Source organism: Teleopsis dalmanni, chromosome 2 (genome assembly GCF_002237135.1).
Source record: "Teleopsis dalmanni isolate 2A chromosome 2, ASM223713v2, whole genome shotgun sequence".
NCBI lineage: Eukaryota > Metazoa > Arthropoda > Insecta > Diptera > Diopsidae > Teleopsis > Teleopsis dalmanni.
The window spans coordinates 200,883,096-200,893,571 of NC_051847.1; the positions used below are offsets into that span (position 1 = coordinate 200,883,096).

At 25.5% G+C, this 10,476-nt stretch overlaps 1 protein-coding gene across 1 annotated transcript; it reads right to left on the minus strand.

Annotated features, from left to right (window-relative positions):
- Positions 1-213: 213 nt before the first annotated feature.
- Positions 214-8,874, minus strand: LOC119676563 (synaptic functional regulator FMR1-like). Its single transcript, XM_038087802.1, has 12 exons — positions 8,815-8,874; positions 8,067-8,116; positions 6,593-6,910; positions 5,185-5,350; positions 5,054-5,121; positions 3,946-4,243; positions 3,729-3,860; positions 3,429-3,654; positions 3,183-3,365; positions 3,057-3,119; positions 481-816; positions 214-404 (listed from the first exon to the last, which is right to left on the minus strand). The coding sequence occupies exons 1-12, from the start codon at positions 8,872-8,874 to the stop codon at positions 379-381; spliced, it is 1,926 nt and encodes a 641-aa protein (XP_037943730.1). The 3' UTR covers positions 214-378.
- Between the last annotated feature and the right edge of the window lie 1,602 nt (positions 8,875-10,476).

Here is a 10,476-nt window from a genome sequence, read left to right on the forward strand (position 1 = left end):
TAAAATGTTATAACAATTTTTTTGCTTTATTACAACTCCTATTTTTTTTTTCTGTTTTTGTTTTGTATATTATTATTATTTGTAATAACTCATTTTTATTTTTATTTCTATTTCAATATTTTTTATGGTTATTTTTTTTTTGTTTTTAAATTAAAATATTAATGTTTTTTTTTTATTTTCTATTCTATTTATTACAAAAGAACTTATTTTGCAGTTATTATTTATTTTAATATAATTATTCTTTTTATATAAATTTTGGTTTACGTGGGTTTAAACACATATTCTCGCCAATTAATCAAATTCATTTTTATTTTTATTATTATTATAATTTTTTATTTTTTTTTTTTAACTGAACTTGTTTGTTTTGGCTGCTCATCCTCAACTTTTTTCCTGGTTGTTTTTGTCTATTTTAAAATATTTTTATTTGTTTTTAACTATATCAATAATTTAATAATATTAAAAATATTAATTAGGATGTACCATTTACAAGTGTTTCCTTTTTATTGTTATCCTGTTGTTGTTGTTGCTGCTGCTGCTGTTGTTGTTGTTGTCGGCGTATTCGACGACGCGGCTGTTGTTGATTTGGTGATAATTGCTGTTGTTGTTGTTGTTGTTGTGGCTGTGGCGGCTGCTGTTGTGGTTTATCGTTATTCAGTTTATTGCCTGTATTATTCCCTTCTTTCGATTTGTTTCGTTCCGCTGAATTTCCAGTACCGCCCCCACTGCCACTGTCACCCCCACCGCTGCTCTTGTTATCTGTGTTTTGAGGTGGTTTGTTTTGCCAATTGGATTTGTTATTGGCAACGCCTCCATTCGCTGGAAAGTAAATTAAAAAAAATCGAATTAATATAAATTTTTCAAAAAAAAATTCAATATTTTTCGGTAGGAAAAAACTTCAAAACATATTCTTATATATATTTTTAGTTATGCTTTTATTTTATATATTGACCTCGCCAATATATCATAAAAGCTTTAACCTGGCGCGATAACTGATTTTATTTTAATAATTATATAGTGTATAAATCTGATCTTATATCCAGTTTTATTAAATTATCATATAGTGCATAAGTGTCTAATAGTTTTTATTCTAATATATAAAAACGGCGTCATAGCATTTCCCGGATTTAGTAGATTGTTGTTTTGACAAAGGATTTACTAGAGTTATCTACTTTAAGATAATTTTTAGCTATTGTATATATCGATACAGATTACCCCTTGAGATATCGAAACTTAAAGTTAACTTTTGTAATTGTGGAAACTTGAGCTTGAACTATCGAGCAGATAACATGAGAGGAATAAAAAATACATATGCATGGGTTGTTTAGAAGTAAAAATGGATTGGAGGTAATATTGTTATTGAAGTCAACTTGTCTCGAAGTTGTCACTTCACTGAGACAGAGCTAAATAGGTTCTATATGTGGGCGGTTCAACATCCCTGCGGCAATCGTCGAGTTCACCAATACCCAAAAGAAATCTTCTCTTTATTTCTTTAGCTTTATGTACACTTTATGTACACAATACCAAAATTTGAAAATGTAGAAATTTACCACTAACTTAATAAATGCACTATACAACCGTAACACTACCCTGCTATAACATAGTGTATCAATCATGTCTATGACACAGATAGATTCGTGATCATAATGAGGCATCGATCTGTCTACAGTTGTATGACTTAAGCTAACTTATTTGTACTTGTAACAAAAATTAAGTAAGTGCACTAGTGAGGTGCATCTCACCCCTCTCAATAGAAATCCAACAAGTAGAACCCTGCTTGCTGTATATGCAGAAGGTTACTTAGTCGACAACAAGAATTAGATCGCCAATATTTTTAATTGGTCGCCCACAAAGTATGTAAAGTATATACCATGTTTTTGAATTTTTTTTTTCGAAATGGTATCAAAATTATTCTAGATTTATTTTTTTATGATTCGAAATCTATTGCATTCTATTTCCAAAATTGATCCTAAAACCATTATTTACTAGAATTCAAAAATTAAGTCATGTTTTGATTTTATTTAAGCAAAATCAAGTCCATACATAAATTAATATATCATAATAATTATTTTATATGTATGAGAATATAATAAAAAAAATTATTATAATTGTGCTTGAGTACTAATTGCAAAAATATGCATATAATTTTGTATATGACATAGAAGAATTACGTACATAATTCTTTTTAAGTAGTAAAGCATACTAGATATTCTTTAATGAACATTACTAGTAAAATATTACAGTTTGAAGTAACTTACTCTATCTAATTCTTGTACTCCAATTTGTTCATCTAAAAAAGAAATTGACTTGAGTAAAATATTATTGAGTTGCTACTGATACATTATCAATATTTCCGAGCGATACTTTATATATAATAGATACTTTTTTAAAATTGAAATTCTGTAAGAAGAACACATTATTATTTCTATAATTTGCAATTTTATTGTATCTACATCATCGAGCCCTTCAGAACACAATAATAATAAAAAAATATAATTAATAGTGAATGAGAATTATATATATATATATAAAAATTTTTATATATTTTTATTTTATATTATTAATATGAATCCGTTCAAAGGCCAAATAATTCAGTTGAGAAATCTATAAAGCAATCAAAAATACAAATAAGAAAATTCTTGTTTATAGTTTTACTATTAACTATAATGAATAAATAAAATTTTAAATAACAACTTGAACTAAGGCTAATACAATCTAATAATCAATCTCTTTTTAAAAATTTTAAAGATCTTTATCTCACCTTTATCTTTAGATAAAAATTTAAAAATTAATTACTACTTGAAAAACTTATTAAGATCTATACACCTATTTTATTTATGTTTATTTTGATTTCGATTTATAAGAGAAAAAAAAGATTTATAATTCATTTCAACTTAACCTCTTTTATGCCTGAATTAAAAATTAGATATATTTGCCTACCCACCAGCAATTGAATTGAATCATTTTAATAACACATAATATTCTATTATTCAGACTATAATAATTTATACTATATCTTTAAAGTAAATAGAGAAAAACATAAGCGACATCATACTCACTATTGTTACGATTGAGACGCCGACGACGACGAACATTGCCTTCATAAGATGATAAGCTTTCAGCTATGAAAAATTATCTTGTTTAAACTATTATTTTCACAAAAATATAACAAATATATTTCTAACCTCTTTCAACACTGCTTACTTCACGTACTTCTTGTACATCGTCATTATGATTCATATAGTGATTACGTCCATTTTGGTCATTTCTCGCTAAACGACGATAACTGTTGCGTCGTTCATTGAAACGTTGATCACGTGGTTGGTCGTTACGGTTGTTATTATATTCTTCTTCATCATTTCGTCGACCTATAATAGAAAAATAATATAGTGAAATATGAAAAAAAAAAAATTTAAAAATATTATACTAACCTTGGAAACGTTGATTACTGTTACCTCTGCCTCTACCCCGACCACGGCCGCCACCACCTCCACCACCGCCGCCACGACTTGAACGTACTGATTCGATATCACTACTATAACCTCTTTCTGAACGACGGGGTACTGGAAAGTTTTGTGTAGAACCCATGCCAGATTCTTGTATTGCGCGCAGTTGTTGATCTATTTCTAATTTATTTTGACGTAATTGTTCAACTTCCTGTAAAGCGAAGAGCACACAAAATATTTATTAAATTTAAAATTTTTACTTGCTATTTAAATGTAAGTATTTACTTTTAAATGCGCTAGATGATACTCTAATAGCACCTTAGAATTTGCAATACTTTCTACAGTTCCAATGAACACAAATGGTACATGTGCAGCTTCACGTGGTATATTCAGATCTTGTACGTCATCGCCAGCGATCTAAAATTTGTTTCATTGTTAAATTTGAATAAAAAGATATTAATATAGGTGAACAAAACGAAAGACGCACATATTCTTTACATACTTTGATTCTAAAAACACCACTTTTATCAACAATCTCCTGTATTATACGACCATTTTTGCCAATCACTTTGCCAACCAAATCTCTAGGAACTTGAAAAAATTCCTCCGAATATTCTAATAAAGCACGTGCTGCATGCACAGCCTGTTCTGTTTCGCCGGTTATTTTAAACATACAAGATTTCTCTTCCAGTTCAATATTTGTCACACCATCTAACAATCGGGCAGCTTGTATATTTGCACCGTGTGATCCGATAGCTAAACCCATTAAATCTTGGCGTACATGAAATTCGTCTGTAAAGCTATGGTAAAAAATTATGGTTTTAATATATCATTTCTGAAGACAAATAAGTACATATATTATATTAATTAATTATTACAACTAATTTACAACAAGTTGTTTGATTATTTCCAGCCTTAGGTTCGTTTATTTAACACATAAAATTATAAAAAATTACATTTATTATTTTATGTTAAATATTTTATTTTTATAAAAAATATATTTACATTAACATAGAAATATTTTGGTCTATCTTAAGTGTGCAAATATACAAAAAAAATTTATTAGTAGTATAGTTGTATAAATACTACATTGTTAGAAAAATTTTATATAATATATAGGTATATTCTTTCAAATATTATACGAATTGTTCGAATATTTGAAAATTCTGATAACCGAGTATATTTGTACTCGAGCGCATCCAATCGTTTGAAAATGATCGGGCACCACATCGTGTTCGAACATTTGTTATTATATCTATTTGTATTTTAATCCACTAAAACCACCACTTAAGTATTAATGGAAACAAACGATTTCCACGGTAGTGTGAAAACCACATTTCAGAAATTAGCTAAACTAGAGCTGAGGTCAAGAGTAATGTATTTGTATCGAACAAAACGAAAATAAAGTATAATATAATTTAATAAAGCGTAAATCAAATTTAAAATATTCGATACAAATAGTCTAATTTCAATATACTAGAACGATTTGAGTATTAAAATGAACTTTTCAGCAGTAATATGTACATATGTTATATATTTGGTATTATAGATATATATTAATATATATCAGATAGTTTGATAGTAATTATTATTTTGTATTTAAAACTTACCCACGATTTAGTTGTTTAGTCGATTCTAGCTGACGGGCAGCTTCTTCTGTACGTTTCAAAAGCATAACCTAAGAAAATAAAGACGTTAGACTCTTTCACATATTGATCAAGTATAAATATGAAATACAAACTTTTTGTGAAAGATTGCGGAAATGCATATCTTTTAGCATATCGGCACGCTTTTGAGCAAATTCCCATTTTGAAATCACAACTAAGCTGTTTATTTCTGTGTTATATACACAAACGCCTGCATTGATTAGACGCTGAAATGCTTTATGTATACCCTCTTTTTGTGCTCTACAAAAAATATAAAATTTATTAACATTAATGCAGAAAACTATATTTTAATACAATACATTACAACAAACCATAAAATAATATAACATATAATATATAATATATAATAATATAATATAATAATATAATATATAATATTATAATAATATATAATATAATATATAATATTATAATAATATATAATATAATATATAATATTATAATAATATATAATATAATATATAATATTATAATAATATATAATATAATATATAATATTATAATAATATATAATATAATATATAATATTATAATAATATATAATATAATATATAATATTATAATAATATATAATATAATATATAATATTATAATAATATATAATATAATATATAATATTATAATAATATATAATATAATATATAATATTATAATAATATATAATATAATATATAATATTATAATAATATATAATATAATATATAATATTATAATAATATATAATATAATATATAATATTATATAATAGATAACATTATATTATTATAATAATATTATAACATATATTATAATAATATAAAATATTATAATATTATTATAATATATAATATTATAATATATAATATAATATATATATAATATAATATATATATAATATAATATATATATAATATAAAATAAATATATTATATTATATAATATAATATAATATATATATAATATAAAATAAATATATTATATTATATAATATAATATATAAAATCATAACACATTAACTCGGAATTAAATTGTTCAGTTATTCACATTCAGGTAACAGTTTAAGTCAACTATTTTACAATCGACTTAAATTCTGGACTTAATTATATTCCCAATCGTTTTTGCAAATCAAATAACTTGTTCAACAGTTAGAGTAAGCCCAATTGATCTAGTTGATCTAGGATTTTTTATTTTAATTTATTCGTAAATATTTCAGGCTTATACCCAAATGAAATGAATGACCTTTAAATGAAATTTTATTCTTCTAAAAACTCTGTGAATTAATTTTACATGACAACTAGTTTCGACAGTTCTATTCTCTTTCAGATCGTAACTATGAGGACATGTTATGCGAATCATTATTACCAATTTCAATACTGAGGTATTGTTAGTATTAGGTTGTAATTTTTTGTTTGTGCCTAAGAGGTAATACTTAATATATACTCACATACACTCAAACAAAACATTTGAATAATCTAATATACATAATAATAAAGCGCAACTTACTCTTCTCGCAATTCTTCGGGCACTAATATCGAGAATTGATAAAATGATTTCGCGGTTATTGGCGGATTAGGATTTTTTATACGCATTCTTTTCATTTCGCAGATTTCGGTATATGGCGTTTCGAAACCTATATATGCCACAGCACAAATTTCACCTTTAATCATTTTTATCGCACCAATCCACCAACCGCATGCTTCCACATCTGTTGATCGTGTAAAGACCTCTACCTCCATGCCTTCTTCATAGGCGGGCGGTGCTTCAGGCTCTTTTGGTGGAAAACGTACGCTTGCAAAGGGAAACTTTTGTACATCAGGCGAGCTAAAATAAATAAAAAAAGAGTTATAATTACAATATTTTTAATAAAAAAGTTTTTTCTTTATATTACATTTATATATATATAAATATATATAAGGTATACTTCATATAGATTGAATAAAAAATTCAACTGGGTTCACATTTATTGAACAGGTGTTTGTATAAAGTTTTCCTAATTAATTTTATTTTAATAATAATTTTGAAACAGTCATAATGACTTAGTAGGCTTAATGTAGAAAAGTGAAACACAACATTCATGCAATTGGATAAATGCCAACAAGGGAAGCATTTCTAAACAATCTTATTCCTCGATCAACGCGAAAGCACTGCAAACATTGACATCAAACCACACGGGAAGGAAATATAAATTTAATACAATATTATATATATATATAAAGTGTATAAAGTGTAAAATGAATTTTAATAATTTATATTCAATTTATTATGTGTGTGTGCATCTTCGCCTGCTTGATATGTTGGCCTACTTAAAATAGCTCAAAAGTAAAAAACTATTGTTGATCATGAGACGAACGGATACAACGCCCAGCTGATCAAAGCAATAAAAATAAACAATATATACATAAAAAATACATATATATATATATGTATTTATATATATTAAGATATATATTCCAAAAAACCATTAAATGCATTTTAGACAAAATATATAAAAATTTCATTTAAAAATAGTTTCTCTCTAGATTCTGTTTTCCTAATTCTTAGCACATTCGCTTGACAGTTTACAAAAATAGCTGAAGTTTCTAATATTGACAACGATATGCTGCTGTAGGTTTATTTTTTCTTCTAGCACAAAGTTTTAATTTCATCCGATTTGTTAAAAGATAAAATAAAATCGAAAAAAAAAATTCAAATAAAATAAATAAATAAAAGAAACTATTTCGTATAAAAATGCATACATAACATAAAAAAAATATATATATATATAAAAGTATAGATAAATAAAACACTTAAAATTTTGTCGAGTTTTAAAATGAAATAATTTTCCATAAACATTCACATGTTATTTATTATAATAACATTCTATTATATATATATATATATATATATATTATTATTATTATATACATATATATATATTATTATTATATATATATATATATATTATTAATCAAATTATATTGATTTATATTAAACTTACGCATCGTGTTCAATAAAAACTCCATCCTCCGCAACAGACGTCACAACTCCCTGAAAAATTTATATAAAATTAGTTTAGTGCTCAATAATTTTTAGGAATATACATATTTTTATATTTAAAGAACATTGTATATAATAATAAAATATCTATGTTAAAAATTCTTTCGGGTGTTCTATTTAAAAAAAAAAAAACATGAGCTAGATGACTCATTATTAATATATTTTTTTCGCATTCTTCTTATACGAGTATGAAAATATACTCATATATATAATATAGATGATTTTAATGACAAATAAATAGTTTATATAATCAATAGCAGCCAAGTATTATACATAAGAGCCAACTGAAAGCACATATAGAGTACATAGTACATAACATACTATAATATATATGAAGCAGTATGTCTATGTAATTAAAAAAACTTCTTATTAAAATATTCTCTAGAACATCTTAACTAATCTTAAAAAAATTATTTATACGTTTTCTTAACAAAGAAATGTTAAGCTTTATACTACTGTTGAAATTAAGAGGCCCAAAAGTGAAAAAGAACAATAATTATAGCATAAAAACAGGTAATTGGAGTTTTTGTTCTTATATTCTATATTCTTATATCATATGGTACTATGCGAAGTACTATCGTAGTTCTTTTATTATTGTCTTGCTTACATATATCGTGGCGTTTATCAAGTATTAACCATTATTATTATTGCATCCTTCAGATATAACACGAAAGTACGATATGTGGTACCTTCACCTTATAACGCCATATATTAATAATCGTGGAACTAAATGATATACTTTGTTTCATTTTTTCGAGCCATATATCGTAATTATTTTATTGCATTGCTTACATATATCGTAATATAAATCAGGTATCAGTAGTTATTTGATTGTACGATATGCGTTGCCTATTAATTTGAAAAAATTTGCATATGCTAATTTCAACCTCCACATATCGTAACGTAAGAACAGATATCTGGTGTTTTAGGTTTGTATCTTTTAGGTATGACAAGGATAATGTATATACGATATCTAACATTTTCCGTAGCATTTACTTTGAATAAATGCCTTGCATGTATTTAACTCTCCTAAATTCAATGATACTAACTTCAGCTAAAAATTGCTATTTTCATAGCAAGTTAATAATATATATATACAAATATATACATATATATTAAACTTCTGTGTAATATGTAAAAGAGCTAGAAATATAATTATACAAAAGTATCGAAAAGCGAGTGTATAAAACTCTTATATTAAAATTAAGTGGAGAGACAGATATAATAATAGAGATAATTATATCTCTATTCACGGTTATTGCAGGAACTGATTATGGCAGCAAAATTCTGATGGTATATTTCGGTGTTGTATAACAAAGAAAGCTTGGATCTACAATATATGAAATTATTAGAGAAAGACAGTAACTATAACTAATGTAATACAAAATTTCCATAAAGCAATTATTTAAAAAAAAAAATTGTTTCAAAATCGCAATTGGAACAATGGAAGACCAAATGTAAAAAAATGTTGAGAAAATTAAGAAAATCTATTTCTTCGAGCAAAATATATAACTAAATAATAAGAATTGTTATAACTATTGACAGAAAAGTCTTCTAATTAAATATAAATTAGGAGAAGTCAATATAAATATAGAAAACAATTGCTGTCATATAATATAATATACTAAATGTAACAGTTTTATATTATAATCGTTAAAAAGAAAAAATATCGAAGAGATGGCATGTTTTACTGAGATCTATTTCTAAAACTATTAATATATGAAAAATTATTTAATATAAAAGCTTTTTAATACCCATTCACATGTTTACCTATGTATTCGTCGTGTTTCATATAATGTGCTTACAGATTCCTAAGGACTACCACAACAACAACGGGCATCTGAGCAACACATAGAAGAGGCAAACCAAAACAGATTAGAAACTGTAAAGCGATAAGGAGTAAAGTAAAGCAATTACCATATAACAGTATGACAATATCAACTGCATGTAATATCAGTGACTCCTCAATGAGTAACAAAAGTCTAAGCAGATGATTGTTGTGTTTATTTACTATAAGTTGTATCTCAAAAAACCTAATATAGTCGGAATCTTCTGCTCAATTGCGAGCAAATGGTATCGTAACTATACAAACAGCATAAGCTTGCACCGATATTCAAAATACTAGTCTACCCAGCATAGGGGGAATTTATGCATAAAGTAATATACAGTCAAACTTCTATAACTCGAAGTCCAATTTTGCAACAAAAAGGTTCGACTTATGGAGACTTCGAGTTAGAGAATTTTTTTATTTTTTTTATTTTTGAAAGATACTAGAATTACATTTTAAGATATTTATTTATTTGAAATCAAATAAATCACAGAAGTTATAGTCAAATAAAATTTTCAGAAAT

What these genes read in the sequence shown, in the direction of transcription:
- LOC119676563 (XM_038087802.1), bottom strand. Translation starts at nt 8,874, where the DNA reads ATGAAACAAAGTATATCATTTAGTTCCACGATTATTAATATATGGCGT. An exon ending in GTGGTGTTTTTAGAATCAAA is followed by an intron (nt 3,861 to 3,945) that starts GTATGTAAAGAA and finishes AACAAATTTTAG; the next exon opens with ATCGCTGGCGATGACGTACA. An exon ending in GCGTCTCAATCGTAACAATA is followed by an intron (nt 817 to 3,056) that starts GTGAGTATGATG and finishes TTTACTTTCCAG; the next exon opens with CGAATGGAGGCGTTGCCAAT.